The following is a 27,271-nucleotide window of genomic DNA, read 5'->3' on the forward strand; positions in this document are numbered from 1 at the left end:
GAGTTACTGAAGGTCTTGGTGGAGTATCCTTTCTTCGTCCAGGACCAAGGCTGGTCTTCTTGCTGCCCTCGGAGAACAACACAAGTCTATGGCCTTCCCTGCCGCCAGCTTACAGAGGGAGATGTCTGCCTTGCTCTCACCCCAACACCGAAGCAACTCCACCGGACACATGTGCGTTCCTCCTCCAGGGTCCAACGCATACAACACCTTTCCAGGGTTGCAACAGGAGGACCGAGCAGCTCACACAGGGAGAAAATGCCACCTCCTCCGCCACCTCCCCCTCTTCCCCAACATCCGCCTCCAACCGGGCCGCCGCACACTCCGACTGCAAAACCTCAGACTCAGGAGCTTGGGCGCCCTCGGAAACGGCGGTGGTCAGCCCCTGATGTCTTTCCCTCAACAGGAACTGATGAAAGCCTCTCGGATTTACCTCAAGGCTCCAAGCTGATGAAGTGGCAGTAAAAACTTGCACATGTTCACCAACAGTAAGCCCATGTATATGCGCCATGTCAATGTTGCTCCCACTAGGGTTGCAGGTATTGAAAAATAGAACAATCAAAAATCACGGGTGTTCACACTGGTACCCTAAGGCTTAAAAATGTCTACTTGTTGCACCCCTTGGCGTCCCTTTTTTTTTTTGTTTGTTTTCCTTTCTTTTGCAAAGTGAAAGGAGCAGCCATTGAAAGATGTCTTGGTAGCTCCTTGCAGACACACTGAAGACATTAGTGAGACAATCAAGCATTCATTTGTGTTATGTAATAGTCATCCCATAAACATATTTACCAAGAATTTGTCCAGCAGGGTATCAGTTTGCTCCGAAAGTAAGCGCTATTCAAACATTGCAGATATATACATATATATTTAAAAAATGAACAAAAAGTTACTAAATATCTTACATGTGTACAGTGAGTATGCTAAGCATATATAATGCAAATTTTGTCCTGATATTTTGCGTTTTTTTCTTGCTTCTCAACCATTGTGTACGCGTCGGTCTAGGCAGGCAAGACGAATGTAAGAGCATAAGCGACTCTTTGCCTTCTTTGAATCTTATCACCTTCAACGAGTTGTTTGTCAAAGCATTACTCTTCAATATGTTCTTAACATTATCTCTGGGAGAGATGGGAGAACACTAATGAAAGCTGCGTATCAGACAATCATGTCCACACGGACAGATGTGTACCACAGCCTACACACTGTTGTTGCATTAAAAGCTGAATAGTGGAAAAAGTGCAGTAAGGTAGAAGAGTAATGGTGCTAATAACACGTTGGAACATGATGCTTTGTGGACACGCTTGACACCTGTGTACTGTACACTTGTGTTTCCATTTAATTATGTATGTATGTTTGTATGTATGTATGTCTGAAAGCAGGGAAAATTATGAAAGTATTTTAAACTCTTGATACGGGTATCTCTTCTGATTCAGCACAGTCTTTCACTTCAGTTTTTGTGACAAAACCATCCCTGTTAATTATTCCTTATAAATGTCATAGCTAAAAAAATGTATATTTTTTAAAATTGTGACTCTGTTATATGATGTTCGTTAGAAATAAATGGAGAAAAAAAAGCTTCATAGAATTCATCCACACTTGTAATTTATTCTAATCATTTGAGCAAAGCAGTTATGCAAAACAAAGGATGTTCAATAACCTTTGCCAAGCTTCAACAATGTTGTCGCAGTCACTCGCAGTCAAGCAGTTTGGGGATTTAATTTTGCTCTTTTCATAAGAATGAAAAATAGAATTCATACACCACTTTCTTTCTGACATAGTTATGAAAGTGCAGTGGATGATTTCATCTTGAAGGTGAGTCACTTCACTTTAACACATAATTCATCTGGCTGCTCAACATACACATTTTGATTTTGAAATGAGAGAGTTTCTGATTTCCGGTTCTGTTTGTCATCAGTTTCCCTTCTGTGGTTGCTTTTGGGTTACGCATCACAAAAAAGCTTAAAAAAGACACACAACATACCGTATTAAAAAATTTTGGTTAAATCTCCAAATGTTTGACTATTGTCCAGAAAAATAGGACCCAGATTTAGTATCAAATTGAAAAAAAAAAAAACTTTGAAAAACATGAGTTCCCTTTTGCAAAACTGCTGTGACGATGTCTTGCATGACAGTGAATTAAGAAATTAAAGATTTCTCTGGGTGATGTTTGCTTCCAGCAGGATAATTGACTATCTGACTTTCTGTACCTTGAGCTGCGACAGGACTGTCAGTATTTTCTTTCATCCTCACTAAATTGAATTTCTGCAGCAGATCCACTGCAAACACCGGCACCACCTGGGCAGAGCAGAAGGTTAGTGTTTTCCACAATCAGTTTTACAGCGAGCTCTACTGGTTCACGTAGGTACTGCAATGTATTTCGAGTTCATAGGGTTTGCATGTTTTCTTTTAAAAATACAGTACGTAAGAAGCTAACGTCATTTGGCGGAAAACACTCAGGTGACTTTAATTTCAGCTCTGAGACCCCCGATTTAGCCAACTTTCAAAATTGTCCAATATCCATGTGTGATACATCATTGTAAAGCTTAAAATCTCAATTTTCTGGGGGAAGAAAATTTTTGAGCAGCAGGGCATTTTTATTAAAAAAAAAAAAAAAAAAAAAAAAAAAAACTTAAACAGCAAAACCCTGGTGAGAGCACGCGAGAGCAGAATTACAGACGCCATGACTTTAACGAGATATTATCGCGTACCTACTTGTTTCGATCCAAAAACTCCATGTAGCATGTATCACTGAGTGTCAAGACCAGTGTTGTTAATCTTACTGAAAAAAAGTAATTAATTATAGTTACAAATTACTTCTCCCAAAAAGTAATTGCGTTAGTAACTCAATTACCTGAATGTAAGAGTAATTAGTTACTTGGCAAAGTAATTGGTGATAATTACTTTTTTTTCTTTTCCTCAAAAAAAAAAAAAAAAAACATTGGCCACACTATGTGAAGTTTTTAGTGAAGGTTTTAGTACAATTGGCCCGAGCCCAATTCTTTACCCTAATGTACCCTTTACCCTGAATCAACTGTTAAAAGTTGTTAAAATTGCTCCCATTATTGCATTAGTTCCCTTCTCTCTACTTTCGACATATGAAAGTTTTAAAACTGTTTCATCATTTAAAGATAGATTCAAGTCAAGATTTTGCCGATTTAGAAGTATTTTAGATAAAAAGTTACTTAGGTTCGCTAGGAAGGTTCTCTACAACAGAGCCGTCCTAAAAAGTCTACTGCTTTAAGATGGCGGCTGTCTACTAACTCATTTAGTGCCATGTCTGTCATTTTGCATCTAGTTATATCTATGTACAGTACATGTGATATCTACCATGTCTACCATATCTACCATAACATGCGGGCATAGTTTGTAGGCTATCGGCTACAACATGTATTATTGGAGCTACCTAGCATCGCGTTTGCTCGGCGTCACAACTTTCTTGCCTCCTCCCTACTCCTGCTCTGCTCTGTCGTCTCGGTGAGTCCGTCTCCCTCAGACTTTTCGACCAATATAGTAACGCATAGTAACGCATGCCTTTCCGTCCTCAGTAACGGTAACGGCGTTGCCAAGATGAGAAAAGTAATTAATTAGATTACCCACTACTGAAAAAAATAACGCCGTTAGTAACGGGTTATATTGTAACGCCGTTATTAACAACACTGGTCAAGACACAGCTGTGAATGGCCACAGCTGGATTTTTTGGGGATTTTATGGGTGAAACATGGTAATATAACAAGGGTCGCGATGCAGAAATTGCAGACATTAAGGAGTGGTCGAGATTTTCTTTTTCATATAGTTACCCTTTTAAACGTTTTTTTTTCAACTTTTTTTTTTTGTTTGGATCAATTATCATCTAACATATCGGAGAAAATGCGACAGTAACAAAAAAAATACAATTAAGCGATAGTTATGAGGTAGATATCCGGGACTTTTTTTTACAGACGCCACTTTTTTCATTGTGACATAATTTGTTTAAAAGATTAAAATATGTGAATAATTTTTTAATTTTTAAATATGAGACATCGATGAGTTATTCTAAGCTAAAAACGACACATTTTGAATAATAAATATAATTAATTACTAGAGATGATGCCGATCGATCGGGTCCGATCACGTCATTTTCAAAGTATCGGAATTGGCAAAAAAATATCGGCCATGCCTTTTTTTAAATTTTTTTAAAAAATTTTTTATTAAATCGTTTTCTAATTGTATTTAACGTTACAGACATAATATGTTACACTTATCCAGAGTCTTTTGTTCAGGCTTAAGGTAGGGTTATCAAATTTATCCCAATAACGGCGGTAATGAATTTTTAAAAAAATGTATCACATTAAAATATTTAACACAATTAATGCACACGCTGCACGACCCACTCACGCATTGTCACGCTCCATATGTAATGACGCCATTTTGCCTATACAGAGAGCTAAAAGGCAGCGTAAAATGAGTAGAGTGAATTTTGACAGCCTTTGGAGCCTTATTTCAATTGGCTAAAGCCTTACAATCTCTCTCCCTACGATTAGAAATATCATGGGAAGTAATGTGGGGAAGCAAGGTAGCAATTGATTTTTTTCTTAACACCTTATGTTATTTCCATAGCAGAGAAGATATACGAATTGGTAGCACTACACACAGTCATGGTTCCACTTCCCATCATGCATTTGGGCATGGCCTTCAGTATCATTTACTGAAAGCTCAACAAATACACTAGATGGCAATATTGAGTCAAAATATAAAAAGTCACAAATCTTTCTATCCGTGGATCCCTCTCACAGAAAGAATGTTAATAATGTAAATGCCATCTTGAGGATTTATTGTCATAATAAACAAATACAGTACTTATGTACTGTATGTTGAATGTATATATTCGCCCGAGTTTTATTCATTTTTTTCTTAATGCATTGCCAAAATGTATATGATCGGGAAAAATTATCGGGAATGATTGGAATTGAATCGGGAGCAAATAAAAAGCAATCGGATCGGGAAATATCGGGATCGGCAGATACTCAAACTAAAACGATCGGGATCGGATCGGGAGCGAAAAATCATGATCGAAACAACCCTATTAATTACCTTTGTTTTATGACTGGGTTGAAACAAAAGTAGTTGCGCGACGTCTGTAAACGGGGGTTTTCAGGGTAAAACGGACAAATTAAAAATAGTTTGGGGGCTTAATGTGCCATGAATCTGCTATGACAACATAAAGACATATGGTTCTATCAAACACAACAGTTGTTATAAGCTTAAAATACAGCAGTTTCTTTTAAAGAAGAGTGCAACAGCAGAAACTGCTTTTTCAGTCTTGTCTGTGTTTTCCGCCATTTATTAAATAAAAGTACAGCAGTAAAATTTTTTTTTTGAAAAATCGGTCGTATCAGGGCACCAGTGTTTTAACTCACCTGTACCATGACAAGCTTCTTGGTTTTAGGGGTGGTTGGGTCTGGGTACTCCTCTCCAAAACAGAGATCAATCTTATAACTGGGTGGGGTTCCCTTTTCTTGTATACAGCTCTGAAGATCTGAAAACATGTCATGTATAAAAATGTACAACATCCTGTCTTTTCATGGCGTTTTTTTTTTTTTTTTTTTTTTTTTAAACCTTGAAACCAAAGTTCAACTTAGATTTTAAAGGGAAAATGACTACGGGGCACCGTTTGTAAAGTAGCACATGCCGAAAATTACGACAACATTTTCTCACATTTAGCGCCACGCAGAGTTAAAAATGTGGTGTGAAATGTTTAGTCACTTTTTTTTGCACATTTGCAACATTATTTAGCAACTGAAATATATATTCTTAAATAATAAGTATTGGACTTGAATGTTTAAATACAGAACTAAATATGTATTTTAATCATAAATGTAAATCTTGAATTTATATTATATATATATATATATGAAATTTATATCTCTCACTGGGAAACCTTTGTATTGCAGTCAGAATAGCGCTGCTGATAGTCTCGGCTAAATTTGACTCGCCTGACATATTTTCTTAAAACCCACCTTCGCCGACTGTGAGAAACGCGGGATTTTTGCAGTTGAAGTTAGAAAAGTCAACCTTGCTCTCCAGTCCAACAGAGACCCCTCGTGGTTATTCTTAGTAACTTTACTGGCCTCGTGCGAAAAAGTATCACTAAAAGCACAAAATACTCCTTAAATTGTTTCTTCTAAATGTGTATTTTACCTAGATATTATTATTATTAGAGCTAGGAATCATTGGGCACCTAACGATTCGATTATGATTACGATTCAGAGGCTCCGATTCGATTATAAAACGATTATTGATGCACCTCCCTCCTTTTTTTAAATTTTTTTTTTTAATGTTTTGTTCATTAGTTCCAAAATTGTTCAAAACCAAACTACTATTTAAGTATCAAGTTAGCATATAACAGTAAACAAATATACAAAAATTTTAAGGGTGAAACATGGTAATATAAAAAGGGTCGCAATGCAGAAATCACAGACATCAAGGAGTGGTCGAGATTTTCTTTTTCATATATTTACCCTTTTAAACGTTTTTATTTTTTTATTTTTCTTTGTTTGGATCAATTATTCATCATCTAATTTATTGGGGAAAATGCGACAGTAACGAAAAAAAATACAATTAGGCGATAGTTATGAGGTAGATATCTGTGAATTTTTTACAGACTCCAGTTTTTTCATTGTGACGTAATTTGTTTAAATGTTTCAAATATGCGAGTGAATTATTTTTTTAAGTCGTTGTATTTTTAAACGAAATATTAGACATTAATGAATGATTCTAAGCTAAAAATGACACATTTCAATTATAAATATGATTACTTACCTTCTTTTCATGGCTAGATTGAAACCAAAGCGGTTGCGCGACGTCTGTAAACAGGGGTTTTCAGGGTAAAACGGACAAATTAAAAATAGTTCGGGGGCTTATCGTGCCATGAATCTGCTTTGCCAGCATATAGACACATTGTTCTATCAAACACAATAGTTGTTTTGGCTTAAAATACAGCAGTTTATTTTCAAGAGGGGTCCAAGAGCAGAAACTGCTTTTTCAGCCTTGTCTGTGTTTTCCGCAATATATTTAGGATATAAATTTAAAACATATATATAGAATATAAATTTAAAATTTACATTTCAGATTTAAATAAATATTTACTTCTGGATTTAAACATTCAAGTCCAATACCTATTATTTAAAAAAATATATTTAAGTTGCTAAATAATGTTGTAAAAGTGCAAAAAAAAGTGACTGTAAACATTTCACACCACATTTTTAACACTGCGTGGCGCTAAATGTGAGAAAATGTTGTCGTAATTTTCGGCATGTGCTACATTACAAACGGCGTCCCATTAAATACCTACCCTTAAGAAATGTTGATGTATCGAGCAATTTGAAGGTCTTCTCCCGCTCCAATTTGTTAGGACTGTCAGTGTGTGGGGCCAAGGGGCCATTCCAATACACTCTGCCCTGGCAGAACCGCTTGATGTACACCCCATCAGGGGCAACCCATAAGAGTACACCCCTTTCCAGATGGCAGAGAAGTTGGTTTATAGCTTCCACCATGCTTGATGGCATGTGTAGACTATTTGGGGGTGGGAAAGAGATCTGTTGTGTAGTGCAGCGCCCGTATATACGCTCACTTCCTATAGAGACACGACCCTGGAGGATGAAGCACCCGTCTGGACTCTTAGTGGTGCAGTTCACCACGCTTTGGCCACAGTACAATAAAGTAACCTTCATTCGGAAATCTGTCAAAACAACATGCAAATTAATAGTCTATTCAATGATATGTGCAATTTCTCCTCTCCATCCTTACCTGATATGTGTACAGAGCTGCAGAAGGTCAATAAAGAACGGTGCGGAGAGTCACTTCTTTCCTCTGTCAACTCTGAATACATGTGTCATTATTAGGTCATTTGAGACAAAGTGAAAATAATGAGAGGAATATTCAACTCTTTCTAGTCTTTGTAGTCTCTCTCGAGCTACACTGCTGTCTAAAAGTATTGGCACCCTTGCAATTCTGTCAGATAATGCTCAATTTCACCAGGAAAATGATTGCAATTACAAATGCTTTGGTAGCAATATCTTCATTGATTTTGCTTGCACTGAAAAAACACAAAAGAGAATGAAAAAAAAAAAAAAATTAAATGATTATCATTTTACACTAAACTCAAATAATGGGCCGGACAAAAGTATTGGCACCCTCTGCCTAGTACTTGGTTGCACAACCTTTAGACAAAATAACTGCGAAAAACCGCTTCCAGTATCCATCAATGAGTCTTTTAATGCTCTGCTGGAATTTTAGACCATTCTTCTTTGGCCAACTGCTCCAGGTCTGAGATTTGAAGGGTGCCTTCTCCAAACTACCATCTTCAGATCTCTCCACAGGCGTTCGGTAACAATTTACAATTGGGGTCCCTTAATTAACATTAGTTAATGCATCTTTAGACAATAACTAATGTTTAAGTAACATTACAATAATTAATATAATTGCTTATCTAACACTTATTAATATATTAAATAACATGAGTTAATGCATTAGCTAATGCATGACCAGACAGTAACTAATGGTTTGGTAAAATTAAAAATGTATATAGGCCTATATAGGGTTAGGGTTCAGAGTTTGTTAACTCTGCATTTATAATTTCTTAGTTAAGTATTACTTAACCTTGATTAACCATTACTGAATGTTTTTGGACCCTTATTGTAGAGTGTAGCACATGTGTCCCTTAACTAAGAAATTATAAATGCTTAAGTTACCCCCCCACCCCCCCCCCCCACCCCTTTAGCCTTTATTAACCATTACTGAATGCTTTTTGGACCCTTATTATAAAGTGTAGCACATGTGTCCCTTAACAAAGAAATAATAAATGCTTAAGTTAACAAACCCTAACCCTAAACCCTAACCCTATAGAGGCCTATATGTATTCTTACATTTTACCAAACTATTAGTTAATGTCTGGTTATGCATTAACGAATGCATTAAGTAATGCATTAAGTAATGCATTAACTAATGCATTAACTCATGTTAATTAATATATTAATAAATGTTAGATAAGCAATTATATATCATTCGCTGCTCAGCCTTCAACGCATACAGACGCACTCCTGAAGCACTCTCTTATCTTAACCGATAAGCGCTCAGGGTCAGCAAGCTCGACTCCCAGTATGGTGCCAAAGAATTTGAAACCTGGAGACTTGGATGAAATAAAATCCTCCATACAGAAGTTGGAGGTCTCCTTGACTGGCTTGATTCAAAACCAGAATCAAGAAATCGTCAGAGAGCTCCAGTTACTTCGCGCTGAAAATGAGAACTCAAGTAGGCGTTCGAGGAGAGAGATGTTCGCATCAAGAGGCTGGAAATTTTAGCTGACGATCTCGACCAGTGCCGACGCGCAAATGAGCTCATCATTTCTGGATTACAACTTACGCCTAGCCCAGGGGACACAGTGGCGCAACTGGCAATTGCTAAGCTGAAAGAGCATGGAATAAACATGGAAGCGCTGGACATCCGTCGCTGCCTTCTGCTCCCATCTGGGGGGAGAGGACCGGCGATGGTGCTCATGAAGTTGGCAGACCACAAGACCAAGACTGCCCTGCTTAACCAACGCCGCCACCTGAAAGGGTCGAAGATTTTTTTGAATGACAACTTGACCCGCCGAAATGCCGAAATTGCAAGAAAAGCACGTCAACTCAAGAAAGCTGGGAAAATAGCAAACACCAGGGTCTTAGATTGCAGGATCCTTGTCAAGAAGCAAGATATGAAGATAAGAGCTATCACGAGTCTTGACCAGCTGAATATAATTGCTGGATAACTGTAAATACTACACAGCGGACCAGTATAACAACTCATGGATGTGGACGGTTCGAACACACGAAGGATTATCTACTAAAGATAACAAATGCTCTGACTTTAATTTGCACGGACATAAACTGTTACAGTGACCTCTGTGTGCGCCAATTGTTGCTACTTACACCAGCTGTGTTAACACATAATCACTTCACACACATAGCCACAACAAAATGTTCCACAAAATGTCAGGGACATGACGTACGCCCTGAAACTAATTGACTGGACGCTAAGTAACAAAACTCAGATTGTTGATTGTGTTATTGTACAGTTTTGATGTATGTTCCATGCCTGAATGTGCGTCTTTAGTTGTATGGGGGACAGGAAACTGATAAGCATTTGCTTCATCTTGTCCGCCTTTGTCCTCTTCTTCGGTTCCTTCGGGCAAATCATATCACATTTTGTAATTGTCAATGATTGTCAATGATACCGATGATGATGATGACAATAAAATTCCATTCCATTCCATTAATTATTGTAATGTTACTTAAACATTAGTTATTGTCTTAAAATGCATTAACTAATGCATTAACTCATGTTAAATAATATATTAATAAATGTTAGATAAGGGATTAAATGAATTATTGTCATGTTACTTAAACATGAGTTACTGTCTAAAAATGCATTAACTAATGTTAATTAAGGGACCCTTATTGTAAAGTGTTACCACGTGTTCTATGGGATTCAGGTATGGACTCATTGCTGGCCATTTTAGAAGTCTCCAGTGCTTTTTTCTCAAACCATTTTCTAGTGCTTTTTGAAGTGTGTTGTGGGTCATTGTCCTGCTGGAAGACCCATGACCTCTGAGGGAGACCCAGCTTTCTCACACTGGGCCCTACAGTATGCTGTAAAATTTGTTGGTAGTCTTCATACTTCATGATGCCATGCAACATTCTTCCAAAACATTTTTGGCTTTCTCAGATAAGTTTTGGCAAACTCCTGCCTGGCTTTTTTATGTCTCTGGGTCAGAAGTGGGGTCTTTCTGTGTATCCTACCATAGAGTCCCTTTTCATTCAGACGCCGACGGATAGTACGTGTTGACACTGTTGTACCCTCGGAGTGCAAGACAGCTTGAACTTGTTTGGATGTTAGTCGAGGTTCTTTATCCACCATCCACACAATCTTTCGTTTAAATCTCTTGTCATTTTTTCTTTTCCGTCCACATCTAGGGAGGTTAGCCACAATGCCATGGGCTTTACACTCATTGATGACAGAGCGCATGGTAGACACTTGGCATGTGCCGGTTACCGGTTTTACGGTTTACCGTGGTGTGAAAACGTCGCGATTTCAAAACCACTAAAATTTTCCATCAGACCGTAGTACGGTATTCGCTATTTTTCATGTGTTAAAAATGCAGCCAGAAGTGGCTTGGTGTGGCAGCGCTGACCCCCTCCCGTTTGTTGCTGTGAGTGAAAGTGACACTATTGGCTAGACAGCCAGCAAACCCAAAAACAAATACTCCAAACATAAGGCGTATTTTTGTTCAATTTATTGAGCTTTCAAATCGTGGTAAGCGGAATATACAAAATGAATACTTTTAAAACGTTGTACAATTGTATTTTTCCATGTGTGAGTATCTTCAACAGATTAGCACCATGAAAAAGTTCGCCAAAAACAAAACACACATTTTCCTTTCAAATTCAATATACAAACTGACTAAAAGCTTTCAAAGACGAATTTTAGCCTAGGCTTAGTTGGGAGAGCAACTTCGTCGAGTGTTACAGCCGCAGAGTGAGAAAACAAGCTTGATTTGCTTGAATGAAGGGGAAAAAGGGATAGCGTCAAAGATCGCTAATTACGAAAGATGATCTTGCCCTAAGCACAAAGCCATGTACGCTGGATCAAGGAGAGGTCTCACTCCTAACATTTTTTTTTTGTTTGTTTGTTTTTTTAGACAAAACCTTTCCACAACAATATTTACATTTTAACTAACTTATACATTTTAAATAACTTATGAACGTATGAATTCTTTATATTCTTTTTAACACAAAGGCATGACATCCTGTAGACTACAGTTGACACAGTGGCTGAAAATGGCGAAACTTCTCTTGAGCTTTTCAGCCCTCAAAAAAAAAGTCATGCAGTATAATTTTTTTTAAAATTTTATTCAGAAGTGTTCTTACTTTTTATAGAAATTATTTTGTTCTTGCTCTAATCATGAGCAACTTCAGCTGTGGCTGTGGGTATAGTCTAAAAGTTGTATTTATTTTATTTTTATTTAAAGTATTTTTTTTTTTTTTTTAATTGATAATTTATTTATTTTAACAATATATTCATGTTCCAATTTGCAACTATGTTCTGAAAAAAAATCCTGTTCAATGGAAAAAAGTATTTTTTTTCTAACCCATACATCTCAAAATAACACATTTTGGAGCTATAAATGCAATACCATGACACTGTGAAACCGCGTTTTTTTTTTTTTTTTTTTTTTTTTTGCTCACGGTTATCGTACCGTCAAAATGTCATACCGGCACATGCCTAGTCGGCACAGGAACATTCAGGTCTTTGGACAAGGACTTGTAGCCTTGAGATTGCCCATGCTTCCTCACAATTTTGCTTCTCAAGTCCTCAGACAGTTCTTTGGTCTTCTTTCTTTTTCTCCATGCTCAATGTGGTACACACAAGGACACAGGAGAGAGGTTGAGTCAACTTTAATCCATTTTAACTGGCTGCAAGTGTGATTTAGTTATTGCCAACACCTGTTATGTGCCACAGGTAAGTAATATGTGCTGTTAACTACACAAATTAGAGAGGCATCACATGATTTTTCAAAGGGTGCCAATACTTTTGTCAGGCCCGTTTTTTTAGTTTTGTGTAAAACGATAATGATTTTTTTTTTCCATTCTCTTTTGTGTTTTTCATTTCAAGCAAAATAAATGAAGATATTACTACCAAAGCATTTGTAATTGCAATCTTTTTCTGGGAGAAATTGAGAATTATTTGACAGAATTGCAGGGGTGCCAATACTTTTGGCCAGCAGTGTAAGTATCATAAAGGTGAACTCCAACCACAAAGACACAGAATGAGGAGCAGCGGGTTGTGTTGAGTGCTTCTATAAAATTTCTTTATAGTGTGGAGCAGAGATGACCACAGTACAAAATGTCCTGTTTTTAGTTTATTTGGCTCTGCCCTGAATTAATGTGAGGAATTAAATAAATTGATTAAATCCCTTGGACACATCATCTCGAATGATCTCTCAGGTGATTCAGGTATATATCGACAATGCAGTAAATTGTACACGCAAGAAAATGTACTTTGCCGTAAATTTAGTAGCCTATGTGTTCAGTTCCAGTTAATGTAGCCCTATTTAAATGCTTTTTCACATCTCTCTACTGTGTAGAGCACACCTATTGTGCAGATATTGACAAAGGAGCATGAGATGATTCACGGTGGCCTATAATTATAGCAAGAGATTACTGTTCGGAGTCCCTAGGAGCTTCAGTATTATTGTGAATTTAAAGAACTCTCCTGTTGTGCTTCACTTCAAAATCTGATGTAAAGTATAAATGTATGTGCAGAATTAGCGTGTCTGAAAATGACGTCTCGTCTTTAGCTAAACTTACATAGTGTAGGCTTTTTTTTTAGGTATATTTCTAAACGACAGCTCTATTTGCATTTGTGCTAGCATGAATTATTTTCCTCTTTTGTTTTAATTTTTCAAGTACAGTACGTTCTTTCTGTGTTTGTTATTATGGTTGGGCATTGAGCTTTGATTCTAACACTCCGATGCTCCTGGAACCGTTCGAATCTCAGATCTTTTCTAGAGCAGTGATGTTTTGGGGCTGTCGTTGTGCAACACGGACTTTCAACTCCCTCCACAGATTTTCTATGGGGTTGAGATCTGGAGACTGGCTAGGCCACTCCAGGACCTTGAAATGATTCTTACGAAGCCACTCCTTAGTTGCCCTGGCTGTGTGTTTGGGATCATTGTCATGCTGAAAGACCCAGCCACGTCTCATCTTCAAAGCCCTTGCTGATGGAAGGAGATTTTCACTCAAAATCTCTCGATACATGGCCCCATTCATTCTTTCCTTTACGCAGATCAGCCGTTACTGATTACTCCTAAACAAAAGTAGTTATCTGCAACATGGAAGTATTTGCATGGTTGAGCACCAATGTGTTATTCCACAACAGCCAAGGAGAAGGACTTATGAACTGGACTCCAAAGTGAAGGTTTATTTCAGAATAGTGTCTTCATTTGCTTCTGCTAGCTGCTTGGCAATGCGTTCCTGCATCAGCCGCCCTTTGCAGATAAAAAGCCCCAGAGCATGATGTTTCCACCCCCATGCTTCAAAGTGGGCATGGTGCAATTCAGTATTTTTTCTCCTCCAAACGCGAGAACCTGTGTTTCTACCAAAAAGTTATATTTTGGTTTCATCTGACCATAACACATTCTCCCAGTCCTCTTCTGGATCATCCAAATGCTCTCTAGCGAACAGCAGACGGGCCTGGACGTGTACTTTCTTCAGCAGGAGGACTCGTCTGGCAGTGTAGGAGTTGAGTCCCTGGCGGCGCATTGTGTTACTGATATTAGCCTTTGTTACTGTGGTCCCAGCTCTCTGTAGGTCATTCACTAGGTCCCCCCCGTGTGGTTCTGGGATTTTTGCTCACCGTTCTTGTTATCATTTTGACGCCACTGGGTGAGGAGGGAGTTGAAAGTCCGTGTTGCCCAATGGCAGCCCCAAAACATCACCGCTCTAGAGGAGATCTGCATGGAGGAATGGGCCAAAATACCACCAACAGTGTGTGAAAAGCTTGTGAAGAGTTACAGAAAACGTTTGGCCTCCGTTATTGCCAACAAAGTGCACATAACAAAGTATTGAGATGAGCCATGATTTGCAAATAAATTGTTTAAAAATCAAACAAAGTGATTTTCTGTGTTTTTATTCCCCAAATTCTGTCTCTCATGGTTGAGGTTTACCCATGTTGACAATTACAGGCCTCTCTAATATTTAATATTAATTTTAACATGTATGGAAAAAGAATATGTGTAAATGTTTTCTCCGTGAGCTTTTGAAAAATAAACATCTATGCGGAAGTACATTCCCGCGGAAAGAAATTTTGTCACATTCAAGTTGAAAGACTGATATTTCTATACAAGTTAAAAATAACCCTTTAAGAAGTTCATATTATTTTAAAAAATCATTGTGAACTTAAGACATTAATATAAACTATGCAATTTTTTTTTACTCTGCCTCTTAAAATAATCGGAATCGAGAATCGTTCGGAACCGGAATCGAAACGTGGAATCACTTTCAAACAATGCCCAACCCTAGTTATGATGAACCTAATTCATCTTTAATCTTGATCACCTTTCTTCTTGTGGCCTGTGGAACCACACTGCTTCAGATAGGTCAGTATGGGTGCCACATCTTGTTTGGGATATGTCGTTACAGATAGCTTGTATGTGCGTGTGTTTGGTTGGAGAGGGTCCATGTCTTTGCTCATGTACAAAATTACTTACTCTACTAACTTTAACTACTTATTTATTAATCTGATCAATGATACCAAGAAAAAGACCAACTAACACATATACTGTATGCACTGTAGTTACCAGCATAAAGGTCATATTCGCAATATGCCTACTGAAAAATAAAGTTTTCGGAGATGAAAATACTGTATTATGCACATTTTGAGACTCACATTCTGAATACTCATTTATGCCATTCAGCAACTGACACTTTTTTACCTTAAGATAAGGGGTGTGTGTTTTTTTATATGTGATTTTAGCAGTCAAGCTCTTACGGGGTTGTTTTATTTCTTCTTCTTCTTCTTCTTCTTCTTTTTGTTCTTCTTCACAAGCTGGTTCCTTTGAAAGAACATGACAACAAAAAACTGGTTCAAACTGTGAAACCCATAAGATGTTTTCAGCAGAGCAATAACGATAATTCGCCTTATAATGTGATCACTATTCTGACAGTGACATTTTGACAGTGACAATGAAAATATTAGAGCTGAAACGAATACTCGAGCAACTCGAGTAACTCGAGTTTAAAAAGTGAGCCGAGTTTTATTCAATTTATTGGCTTACTCAATAATTTTATTCACCTCGAGGAATCATTTAATTTTGCCAGCTCTAAGCATCACGTTTTGCCCGGACTACCAGTGACGGGATCTGTCGTTCACTTGAGTAAACGAATCCATTCCGGTTCGTTCGGTAAAAAGATTCGTTCAAACGAATCGTTCACCGAATCGTTCGCCCCCCTCATCTCCCTCCCCGCCCAAATGAATCGTTCGGTTAGTGAACGGGAAGTGACGTTGCCGAACGAATCACCAAAGACCGCTTCGCAGTATAACTGAACGGGAAGTGACATTGCTTGGTCCCTCCCTCTCTTGCACATTGACCACTCGTCGTAGTTTCAGAAATGAGTGACAGGCGATATCATTCTGCTTTCACAGACAGCCTCGTCTCCCTCCCGCTGCTGCAAAAGCGAGGGAGAACTTCCGTGTCATCTGTCCTAGTTCTATGGGCTCAAAGTCATGGCTCGTGCTTGCATTTCGATTTAGGACACGGTTAAACATTTTCCTTTTGAGGGGGAAGTAGGGGTTTGGGGTCGGGGGCGCACGGACTTTCTTTAGCATGATCTTGCTCACATATCCAATGCTGCTGCTCCCAGCCAACGCGGCATGCTTGCTGTCACGAAAATAAAAATAAATCGAAAGTTTCATTTCTAAATATGGAACGACCAACACATCATATTAACCTCTCGCTCTGTTGTATTTTTGTTTTTTATTATTAAGATGATCGTATTGAATTTTTGCACTGGTATTAATAAATAAAATAATCCGGTCAGCTCCCCTGTCGTCCCCGCATCTCAGATCGTCAAATGCTGACGAGAAATAATTGTTTGCTCTTTATGATTTCGCCTTTCTACTCTCATTAGTCTGTTAAGAAAAATGTAGACATATTGCGACATCTCCCGTGTCCGCGCGCTTTGTTTTTGGGCGCTTGACTAGCACATGATGGACGGATTGACATAATTTGTCAAACCAACCGACACCCTCTGACACAAAAAAAAATAATAAAACACTCGGAAAAAATTGACATGTATATACAGTTTCATTGCAAATCAGTATTATGGTGATCATACTAGATATTCTTTTTTTTCTGTGCACATATGAGGTAAATATCGCTGCAATGAAGCCTCCATATAGTGACAGTTCTCTGCCCGCTTCACTGCCGTCACGCGACTGCAGCTCAGCTTTTGCTTGCCTCGTAGCTACGCGTGTTTAAATTACTGTAAAATTGATAGTATATCGTCATAGGTACAGTCCCGAGTCTGTTGAGAAAAGTAGAACACTAAACCATGCTCGCTAGATTTGTGTGGTGTTTTTGTCTGTTTGAGCAGCATTTGATAGGCTCCACGTTAACAAATATGTGACAAAGTCATTTCCTTTCATTTTATGACTCGTTCAGTCAAGTTAGCAGCAAGCTAGGTCAGGAACCGGAGGACCGAATCACTGAACGGGAAGTGACAAAACTCAGTCTTTCCCCCCTGCCTGCACGCTGGCTGCTTATTGGCCACACGTGGAAATGAGTGACAGACGCCTTGATTCTGTTTCCGCTCCCTCCCCTGCCCGCGATGAGGCTGGCGTCTGATTGGTCGTGTGCGATGTCAGAAGACGCTGCCGCTTGCTCAACGCCCTCCCACGCAGCGAACAAGCGCCACCAACTTCATAGAACGAATCAGTGCAGATGGTGATTAGTTCGGTCTCGTTCACCCAAACAATTTGTTCAAAAAGAACGAATCGTTCGCGACCGATACAACACTACGGACTACTTTTAATGCGGGATAACGCGCTGATGTCACGTGTGTAAAGGAAGAAGCAAAAATAATAATAATAATAATAAAAAAACCTTTCTGCAGCCAACAGCCGCTACAAACTACGCCGTCGTTGCTAAAAACTAGCCCGCATGATGCGGTGGTAGCAGGTAGCATCTGATGCGTCTCATAGATATCACATGTATGTTGAACTAGATTGGAAATGACAGAGTCAGCTGTATTAGTTAACAGCCACCATCTTAAAGCAGTATACTTCTCAGCGCTAAAAAATAATATTTACGTTCCTGTCACTCGCTCACGTACGTAACGTTAGACCTGCGGAGGGCTAGGTTTCTATTAAGACCACTGTCGATGCGTGGCTAACGTGTCTTACATACAGGCTTCATTTAATCTGTGAAACATAGCGCTGTAGAGTGATGAGGGTGTAAAATGAAAATATGATAAAGCTAACTGTCAATTTTAGCTCAGTAGTCATTGCTGGATAAAACACCAAGTAGCACTGGCGCCTAATGTGCTCCAATAAAGCAGGTATCATACTGTAACGTTGACAAAGAGTCACCCGCTTCATTAGGTTGCAATTATTTCTTTTTTGGGAACTTGTGAAACGACAACAACAACAGGAAGGCACGTCTCTCGCTCTCCCGCACCTCCCTCACCCCCGCACGTCACGCGGTGCATTCAAGAACGCATGCAAATATCCCCGCCATATTATAACCTGATATGTTACAATACATTTATTTTGAACACTGCAAAAACTCAAAATCCTATCAGGACTTACAGTTTAGACTAACTTAAAACTTAACTAGAACTTAAAAATGTCTTGACACAAATCGAAATTCAATTGAAACACGTGGAAAAACACATCACTTTTAAGTGATGTGTGCTATCAAGCGTAATGGCATTTTTAGGTATGAAATACATATTTTTTTGATAAGATCTAAAAGTTTTTTGAGTGAAAGCAGTGAATTGGTCTTTTTTTTATTCTAGTCACATCTGAGAGGCAATTGTTGGCTGTTTTCAACAATGTACATCGAAAATAAAGACATTGATTGACTGAAAATGGTTCAATAATACATGAAATGTCTTGTTTTCTCATGTATATTTATAATTGCTCTTTACCTAAAAAATGTTTTATCCGATTACTCGATTAATCGATAGGATTTTCAGTCGATTACTTGATTACTAAAATATTCGATAGCTGCAGCCCAAGAAAATATATTTAAATCTACCTTTATATATCATATTTGTTGTCTCTGTGAGAATCGTCCCTGCCAAATAATTGCACATCATTCCAAATAATTGATTTTGTCCTTAGGTTTTGGTGAATGTTTGGATTAGCCAAGTCCAGGCACTTTTGTCATTTTTGTGCAGTTGTTTTTTCACCAAGACTAACCTGTTTGTCTTGGAAACCAGGGCTCTTTGGTGATGTCTTAACTTGGATGATCATGTGGCCCTTTCTCGGTGTACGCTCTGCAAATAAGCAATTAGGAGTTTCTGCTACAGTCTCATTTCATTTAAAATATTGCATGTCGGTGTAATATTCTCCTTACCAACTAAGGGGGCCACTGCGCTATCTTGCCGGATTCGATAAACTTTGTAAGGCTCAGAGATATCCAGCTGGCAGCGTTCATGGACAACTTGAAAGTCCGTGCTCTTGTTTAGTGCGCATCGCAGGCGGGTCTTCCACACAGTGGGGTTGTCCTTTTCCTGCCCTGCCCTGTATTTGCCCTTGTGCAAAGTCCAGGCCTGAACACATTGAGAGACGTGAGAAGAAAATACACGAAAGTGTTAATTAGTTAAGTTGTGGTATTGACTAATTTGGAAAATCTTTTTTTTTTTTTTTTTTTTTTTTTTTAGATCATTGACAATGTTTTTTATAAGATACTAGAGCTGGGAATCTTTGGGCACCGAACGATTCGATTACGATTCAGAGGCTCCGATTCGATTATAAAACGATTATTGATGCACCCCCCTCCTTTTTTTTTTTTTTTTTTTTTTTTAAAGTTTTGTACATTACTTTCAAAATTGTTCAAAAATACTCTCAGGCTAAACCAAACTACTATTTCAGTATCAAGTTAGCATATAGCAGTAAACAAATATACAAAGATAACATTAAATAAAAAAACTCCAGTCCCCATTCTGTATCAGCAGCTTTAAACTACATTCAATTAATTTAATGTTGTGAATCAACCGTTAAAGTTGTTAAAATTACTCCCGTTATTCCATAATTCTGCTTTTGTCTACTTTCGACATGAGAAAGTTTTAAAACTATTTTAAAGATAGATTCAAGTCAATATTTTACCCATTTAGGAGTATTTTAGATAAAAAGTTAATTAGGTTTACTTGGAAGGTTCGCTACAACAGCCTTGCAGGGAAGTGTACTGCTTTAAGATGGCGGCCGTTTACTAACGCCCGCATCTAGCTTTTTGTAGATGTGCTGCTAACGCTACCGGACCTATAATGCATCTAGTCCTATATAAATGATATCTATCGTAACATTATGTGGCTGTACTTTGTAGCAGCTTTTCGGCAGCAGTCAGATATCTTGTTGTGTTTTTTTTATCTCGTGGCATGAGTTGAGCTAGAGCCGTGAGTTGAGCATTGGCATTACCTGAGGGGCCGGGTAATGAGAAGCATTATGTTTAGCTACTCTTGCTCCGTTCCGTCCCGAAGACCGTGCGGCGCGCTGAGTGTGTTGTACTTCCGCTTTACTTGGCATTTTTCAATAATCGGAATTTGGATGTTTGTGAATCGTTCTCGAATCTTCCACGGCCGAATCGCGAATAATCTAAGAATCGGAAATTTTGCACACCTCTATAAGATACTGTATGTTTTAAGGCAATTACAAGCACACATGGAATAAGGCAGGGGTGTCAAACTATTTTGGTTCACGTGCCACATTCATGGCAATTAGATCTCGAGAGGGCCGGACCTGTATGTTTTTAGCTTAATTAGTTATTAATAAGAAAAATACATTTTCCCCACCTATTTTCAATCCCAAATAAATACACATAATATGTTGAGGGCTTTATTATAAAACATTGCAGTGATTACACATAACCTGTTGAACCAAACCCTACCAGTGTAGGCCTGTCGCAATAACAAATTTTATTGTGCGATAATTTATCTCATAAACTATTGCGACATGCGATATTATTGCGCCCACCCCCCATTTTTTAAAAACCAATTTACAATAACACAGTGAAAATACAGCATCTATTAATAAATCAAGTACACCCATTTAAACACGATAAATGTTTACTCTTGATTTCAAAAATACTTTTTAAAAAATCACAACTAAAAACAATAGACAATGCCGCTTACGTAAAAGACAACAATATTAATACCGCACAGAAACACAGAATAAATAAAATATGTTTTTCAAGAAAAAAATAAAACTGCACTTAATAACTTAAGCATTAGGCAAACGAAAACTTTTCCCCTCATAGCTTCTGCTATGGTTTTGCATAGGAATGCAACGATACAGTTAGGTCACAGTTCGGTACGATTTTCGATAGGGTTGTTCCGATCCTGTTTTTTTGCTCCCGATCCGATCCCAATCGTTTTAGTTTGAGTATCTGCCGATCCCGATATTTCCCGATCCGATTGCTTTTTTTTTTGCTCCCGATTCAATTCCAATCATTCCCGATAATTTTTCCCGATCATATACATTTTGGCAATGCATTAAGAAAAAAATGAATAAAACTCGGACAAATATATACATTCAACATACAGTACATAAGTACTGTTTTTGTTTATTATGTCAATAAATCCTCAAGATGGCATTTACATTATTAACATTCTTTCTGTGAGAGGGATCCACAGATAGAAAGACTTGTAATTCTTAAAGGATAAATGTGACTTTTTATATTGTGGCTAAATATTGCCATCTAATGTATTTGTTGAGCTTTCAGTAAATGATACTGTAGCCATTTAACTGTTCAGCCCAAATGCATGATGGGAAGTGCAACCATGACTGTGCGTAGTGGTACCAATTGATATATCTTCTCTGCGTTGGGAAATAACATAGGGTGTTAAGAAATAGATCAATTACTACCTTTCTTCCCCACATTGCTTCTCACGATATTTCTAATTGATGAGAGAGGGATTGTAAGGCTTTAGCCAATTAAAAAAAGGCTCCAAAGACTGCCAAAATTCACTCTACTCATTTTATGCTGTCTTTTAGCTCTATATACGGGTAAAACGGCGCCTTTATAGATTGAACGCGACAATGCGTGAGTGGGTCGTGCAGCGCTTGCGTTAATTGCGTTAAATATTTTAACGTGATTAGTTTTTTAAAAAATTAATTACCGCCGTTAACGCGATAAATTTGATAGCCCTACTTTAAGCCAAAACTAAAGACTCTGGATGAGTTTAAGACATTTTGTCTGTAACGTTAAATACAATTAGAAAACGATTTGATTAAAAAAAAGATATATTAAAAAAAAGGCACGTCCAATATTTTTTTGCCGATTCCGATACTTTGAAAATGACGTGATCGGACCCGATCGATCGGGATGACATCTTTAAATATTACCGTACATATTGTCAGTTTACGGTAATGTTTTGAACTACCAATGTGCTATGCTTTTGCTGTGTTTCACCAGTCAGTAAAATGACATTTCTGTATCTGTACACGAGCTCTGTTTTCTTGTATTCTTCTATTTATTGGTGCTAAAATTAGGGTGCGCGTTATAAACGGGTACAATAATTTCCCCTAGATTTTACAAGTAATTTTGGGGTGCGCGTTATACATGGGTGCGCCTTATATTTGGGAAATTACGGTATATTCTTTCGCAATTAAATGAAAAAAAGCAATATTTCTTAAGAACTTGTTTCAATTCTTCCACCTTCCACAATCTTTCTTCTGTGTTCATAATGTCTTTCTCTTTGTGAGACGTTTGATGGCGCCTTCTTACATTGCATTTTTTCACAACAGCCACTTTCTCCTCACTATAGGTACACAATAATTATTGGTTTGATAATTATCTGGCCAATAATAGGAATTATGACGTCATCCCAATAAAAACAATAACATTATTGATAGGCCCGATAATATACAGTATAATATTTTTGGAGTGGTGTCCGTGGATTGGATTGCGTTCGTTCCCACTCCTGTTTTGCCAATACAGTGTATCAGTGACTGTGTGTGGTGCAGGATGAGGGAGCTGTGCCACAAATCATCTCTTTTTTGTGAAGTAACGCTCAAACGACGGCAGTGTGCAGCACGGCGTCGGTAGTGTGAGATTTTTTCAAGTTGTCAGTGGAAAACGCTTCACTCGCAATTTGTAACAAATACAAAGCCGAGGAAGGAAAAAAAGTGTCGAGCTACAACACATCTTAATAAGCCACTTAAAAGATCACAGTCACTTCGATGGTGTTTTAAAAGAGTACAAGGATGCCAGAGCTGCGAATGAAGCTCCCCATCCAATTCCAAAGCCAGCTAAGAAAGCCGGGATTGTACCATTTAGCGAGGCCTTTGAAAAGTTTCACAAAGATGACCGTGGGCTATAGCGATCACAAACATGATCAAAGAAATGATGGCCAACCCTTTTCCCTCATCGAGGACATAGGATTCAGGCGGCTGCTTCGTCATTTGGAGCCCAGGTTCGTCATTCCAAGCCGAGTGTTTGCCGGCAAAGTATGATGAGATTAGGGGTGTGACAAAATATCGAAATGGTGATATATCGTGATACTTTGTATCCCAAAAGGTTATCGATAGGCTCCTGTCAAGAATCGTGATATCGTTTTAAAAAGGTGTCAATTAAAAAAAAAAAAAGCTGGCAATGACGGTGCTAGACGCACAATCCATTTAGAATGGGAATGTTCGTTCATTCAAAACCAGAGCATTCACAGTAGTGCTGCAACGATTATTTGATTAATTCAAGTATTCGATTAGAAAAAAATATTCTAATTAAATTTTATAGCTTCGAGTATTCGTTAAATTAAAGTGGTGTCATAATGGTTTGTTTTGAAAGTGTTTGCATTTAGTTTTATTGATTAGGGTGGATACACCGCACTCTGGTCTGCCTCATTTCACATGGCTGAATCCAACTGCTCCCTGTTAAGACTAACGGAAGCTAAGTTTTTGTTGGAGCTAATGTTTTTTAATGCATTCATAATTTAGTTTATTGGAATATTTAGCCGTTTTTGTGGGAATATGTGTCTGAACTATTTGTTAAGAGCATTGTAAAAAAAAAAAAAAAAAAGTTAGCATTTTATAGCATTTAAGCTAGCGGACATTTGCTATGTGAGCTAGCAAATTGTTCTTTTGTTGTACCGAGCTCCTTTTTTTTTTTTTTTTTTTTTAAAGTACCGCTTGAGGCTCAGCTCAGGTATTTTCATTTTTCATGTTCTTACCCGATTACTCGATTATTCGAACTAACTAGTTCATCGATTAATCGACTACTAAAATAATCGATAGCTGCAGCCCTAATTCACAGTCATTCGATCCGATTTTCGGGGCATTTACAGATCACTTGCTTTTCATTTTAGGGCATTTGCAGGTCATTTCCTGTTGATTTTGAGTCACTGCTTATTCACTTGGGGGATGCCCAGGGCACTTCCTGTTCTGTAACGCAAAATAAACAGCAAGCGACCCATAAAATACCCCAAAATCAACAGGGAGTAACTGAAAATCAACAGGTAGATGACCTTAAATGGCCCAAAATTACTCATTGCCTGGCATTGGCTGCCACTGACAGCCATAGACGTTCAATCCGTTTGAAGTGGGAGGGATGGCAGCGAATGAACGAATGTTCACACTGTTCACCCTGCCAGTTCAAATAGATTACTAGTGATAAATTCATTCCAATTCACAGCAGAAGCTTGTTTTTTTGTTTATTAGTTTTTGGAGAATATCCTAGAATGATTTCCCGACCAATGTATCGAAAATCGTTGTATCGCTATATCATCAAATCATCGTTATCGTGAGCTTTGTATCGCAAATCGTATTGTATCGTGAGGTACTCCTAGATGAGATTGCCACACGCTTCCATACTTCGATCGGCAACCATCAATGGACAACAAAAGAACAACTGGCTAACTTACATAGCAAAAGTTAGCTTAAATGCAATAACTTTTTTTACAATGCTCTTCACAAATGGTTCAGACACATATTCCAACAAAGGTCAGCTAAATATACAAATAAGCTAAATTACAAATGCATTAAAAAACATAAGCTCAAACAAAAACTTAGCTTATGTTCGTCTTAACAAGGAGCAGTTGGATTCAGTGACTCAAACTCAACAGGAAATGACCTGTAAATGCCCTTAAATGAACATCAAGTGACCTGTAAATGCCCTTAAGATCGGGACAGAATGACTGCGAATGCTCTGGTTTCGAATGAACGAACGTTCCCAGTCTAAATGGATTGGGCGTTGAGCACTGTCAAAACAGACTTAGAGTTAACTGAGGTAGCAACTTGTTGGCTCTTTTTTGTTTTTTAGACATTGACACCTTTTCAAAACGATACCTCCCAATTCTTGGCAGGCGCATATCGATAACCTTTTGGGATACAAAGTATCACGATATATCCAGGGGTGAAAGTGGCTAGAATTTCTTGCCGGAACTCCCCGACGTGAAGGTCGCCACGGAGCCAGAAATGTTAGTCATTTATTGATTTCTTTCTTTTTTGGGGGGGGTGGCTTGGGGGGAGTGTCAAACCTCTTAAACTACTGAAATGCCAAGAAAACTGTTTTAGCACAGTTACGTCTATAACGCATACAAAACCTGTTTTCATTCAATATTGTATTTTTCAATGATTTGCAAAATAAAAGTTAACACAAACAGCAATAACTCATCTCCATCTCCTAATTTTTATTTTGCCTCTTTTCCTCACATACTAAATGCTAAATCTCAGTTTTAACTACTGAAAAACATAGGATATATATTAAAATTGAAGTTAATGTAAACATTTACTTCTTTTATATAAATAAGGACAAATGACTTTTTTTATGCAGAGTGAAATGGAATATATTTTGAAGATTGCGCAAACATTGACTTTTTAAATCACAAGGAAATGGATAAGTAGCCTAACATAAATGAACAAATATAAGCCGAAAGTGCACATTGGCAGCTAAGATGTTCTGAACCTCCCAATCACAGTAAATAAAACTAAATATGATCAATAAGCCTCCTCAACTCTTTCGCTGCTCTTAAAGATTTGATCCATTTTATGTTGCATTGCCCTTTTTTTTTGTCGCATCAATTCAACAAGCTTTTTTTTGTTGCTGTTCCAGAAAACATGTTCATTTGAACCAATCAGAGCTAACCATCTCTGCTGATCACATGTCAGAATGTCAGCCAATTGAACGGATAATGAGTCCAGGCGTTTTGCTTTGCTGCTCATCATCGTCAGACTCCGATAACTGCTGCAGCTGGGGAAACCTTTATGCCGTCCGTGGAATAAAATCAATTATAAATATTAATGGAAACGGATTACGCTACACAAGCATTTTATTATGCTTGTTGTTAACACTTGTTTATGTAAATCTGATGTTGGTAGATGTTTTCTTCTTGGAGCTGAAATGCATGTGTGGCAGCGTAACATTTAAAAAAAAAAATTTTTTAACATAATGTTTTCACAGTTGCTGTCATATTTTCAGAATCAAAGCACCATGTACCGGAACAGCATTCTGGCCCTGAATCTTATACCAGAACAGAATTCCGGCCCTGAATCTTATGCCAGAACTGCGTTCTGGCTCTGAATCTTATACCGGAACTGTGTTCCTGACCGTTCTGGCCCACTTTCACCCCTGGATATATCACCATTTCGATATTTTGTCACACCCCTATTATGTATGGACTTAGCATATACAGTATCTCATACAGATAAACTTTCAAAACAATGGAAACAAAGTTTTCTCATTGGAGTAGCTATGGGGTAGAGTAGCATGCTAATAGTTGAGTAATAGGTGAAAGTTGACGAAAGGTCACCTTGAACAAAGCAGCATCATCCGTCTCCTTGTAGTCCTTTTTGGCTGCGTGTTTCCAGGGAATCCTGAACATGGTTTTTTCTTTGTCCTCCCAACAAAGACCCTCGTACGCTCCGCTGTCTACCTGAGCGATGAGCCACTCTTTCAAGTGAGACTTCGGCCCTTCCTCGTTCTTCATCACTCTTCTCGTTATTTCTCGGTCCAGGACAGTTTAAATAACAAAGTGACGTGCTACCAGCACCGCACTCCTACGTAGTGACAATGTAGCTGACGGACTTAAAAATAAGCAAACAAACAAAACAAAACAAAAAAGGCAAAGAAATCAAGAGAAACGTGCAGAACTGATATGCACACTAATAACAGAAAGCGAAAGCTTATCCAAGCACTTACTTTCGGTTTCTAACTCGCACAAACGACCTTTAACCATTTCCAGCAGACTGCACCGACAAGAGCTCAAATATCAGGAAGCAAAGAAAGTTTTGCGCCGCAACCTACGTGCAGTACAGCAAGGAGATAGCATCGTAGATCATTCGATAATGTGATATTAATTCCCCTATTATAACTTGTGAGTGTTCCGGAAGGGTGTAGGGGGCTGTAATTGGGTGGAATACTCACCCGTAAAATGCTAAATAATTAATACATTACTGTGCTAGGTTTCACATTCAGACCCTAAAAGCGGTGATACCGTCATTAAAATTGGGCAAATGAGATGCCTGTGTATTATTTAGGCATACGCAATCT

General features: G+C 38.1%; 2 protein-coding genes across 6 annotated transcripts in view; one reads left to right on the forward strand and one right to left on the reverse strand.

The window, feature by feature from the left end:
• zmp:0000000926 (uncharacterized) overlaps nucleotides 1–4,160 on the forward strand; it is a 68,094-nt gene extending 63,934 nt beyond the window's left edge. For all 4 annotated transcript variants that reach the window (XM_057829849.1, XM_057829850.1, XM_057829852.1 and 1 more), the window contains exon 3: nucleotides 1–4,160. In XM_057829849.1, coding sequence (XP_057685832.1) covers nucleotides 1–462 — 462 coding nt within the window. In that variant the 3' untranslated portion in view covers nucleotides 463–4,160.
• Nucleotides 1,366–26,942, reverse strand: irf10 (interferon regulatory factor 10). 2 transcript variants are annotated; one of them, XM_057829855.1, is made up of 9 exons: nucleotides 26,532–26,942; nucleotides 19,145–19,340; nucleotides 18,988–19,064; nucleotides 15,556–15,619; nucleotides 7,777–7,848; nucleotides 7,322–7,708; nucleotides 5,388–5,506; nucleotides 2,199–2,286; nucleotides 1,366–1,949 (listed from the first exon to the last, which is right to left on the reverse strand). In XM_057829855.1, the coding sequence occupies exons 1-9, from the start codon at nucleotides 26,706–26,708 to the stop codon at nucleotides 1,939–1,941; spliced, it is 1,191 nt and encodes a 396-aa protein (XP_057685838.1). In that variant the 5' UTR covers nucleotides 26,709–26,942; the 3' UTR covers nucleotides 1,366–1,938. The 2 variants fall into 2 exon arrangements, with proteins under 2 accessions (XP_057685838.1, XP_057685837.1); XM_057829854.1 differs by having other exon boundaries at nucleotides 1,366–2,286.
• Nucleotides 26,943–27,271: the final 329 nt, after the last annotated feature.

Source organism: Corythoichthys intestinalis, chromosome 2 (genome assembly GCF_030265065.1).
Source record: "Corythoichthys intestinalis isolate RoL2023-P3 chromosome 2, ASM3026506v1, whole genome shotgun sequence".
Taxonomy (NCBI): Eukaryota; Metazoa; Chordata; class Actinopteri; order Syngnathiformes; family Syngnathidae; genus Corythoichthys; species Corythoichthys intestinalis.

Bases quoted from the DNA above. Each gene is read 5' to 3' on its own strand.
- irf10 (XM_057829854.1), bottom strand. From the start codon at position 26,708: ATGAAGAACGAGGAAGGGCCGAAGTCTCACTTGAAAGAGTGGCTCATC. The intron at 19,341-26,531 runs GTGACCTTTCGT...CAATGTGTTCAG, and splicing joins ATGATGCTGCTTTGTTCAAG to GCCTGGACTTTGCACAAGGG. The intron at 19,065-19,144 runs GTAAGGAGAATA...GCTTATTTGCAG, and splicing joins CGCAGTGGCCCCCTTAGTTG to AGCGTACACCGAGAAAGGGC.